Source organism: Galeopterus variegatus, unplaced genomic scaffold, assembly GCF_000696425.1.
Source record: "Galeopterus variegatus unplaced genomic scaffold, G_variegatus-3.0.2 Scaffold325, whole genome shotgun sequence".
Classification (NCBI taxonomy): Eukaryota; Metazoa; Chordata; class Mammalia; order Dermoptera; family Cynocephalidae; genus Galeopterus; species Galeopterus variegatus.
The window spans coordinates 306,482-307,177 of NW_007726436.1; the positions used below are offsets into that span (position 1 = coordinate 306,482).

Consider the following 696-nt stretch of genomic DNA (forward strand, 5'->3'; position numbering starts at 1 on the left):
TCATTCCTTAATCCTATCTCTATCTTTTGCTCTGGTTCTTGTTACTTTGTCTCATTTCTTCAAATATAGCTATGTAAACATTTGATGCAGTAATTTCTTTCAAATCCTCTGTAACCTTACAACCTGACTTCATTCTTAATTGATATCAATTATATACTTCTAGTCACTTCCCCAAGAGAAATTTCTCACCTGTGGTTAGAAATGTACATGATAGGAACTCCAGGGATCTTCCGGATTCTTCTTTTAAGGTCCCGGTCAACTGTGGCCACAATGTAACACTTGTGCTGTAAGAGACACCGATTGATATTCACATAGAGCTCAGTAAGTATGTTTAACGACTACTGGATAATGGGCAACCACTGACTAGTCTGAAGCATCATTCATTTCATGGTAAACTGCAAAGGGAAGGCTATAAAAATTTGTTGAGTATCTACTATGATCTAGGAGCTTATATTTATAAAATATATAACAAGTTGCAGGTCAGCCCGAAGAATCTTGAGGGGGAGAAGGTAGGTAACTGTTTACAAGCTGCAAACTGGTCTCTATCTCATTAAGTGGAAGGAACTTTCACATTCTGGGCAGACAATTCCTTAGTTTTGGGGAAAAACACCCTGAGGGGCTCTATGCAAATACAGAATAACAGCCTTTCCTTTCCTTGTTATCTTGAGACATGCTCTGAGGCCTCCTAGTGGTGGA

General features: G+C 38.8%; 1 protein-coding gene across 1 annotated transcript in view; it reads right to left on the reverse strand.

The window, feature by feature from the left end:
- The window catches only part of FCF1 (FCF1 rRNA-processing protein), a 30,106-nt gene that overhangs the window by 2,896 nt on the left and 26,514 nt on the right, over window positions 1–696 (reverse strand). The window contains exon 8 of the mRNA XM_008567511.1: window positions 190–284. Within this exon, the coding sequence (XP_008565733.1) occupies window positions 190–284 (95 nt within the window). The remainder of the gene's footprint in view (window positions 1–189; window positions 285–696) is intronic.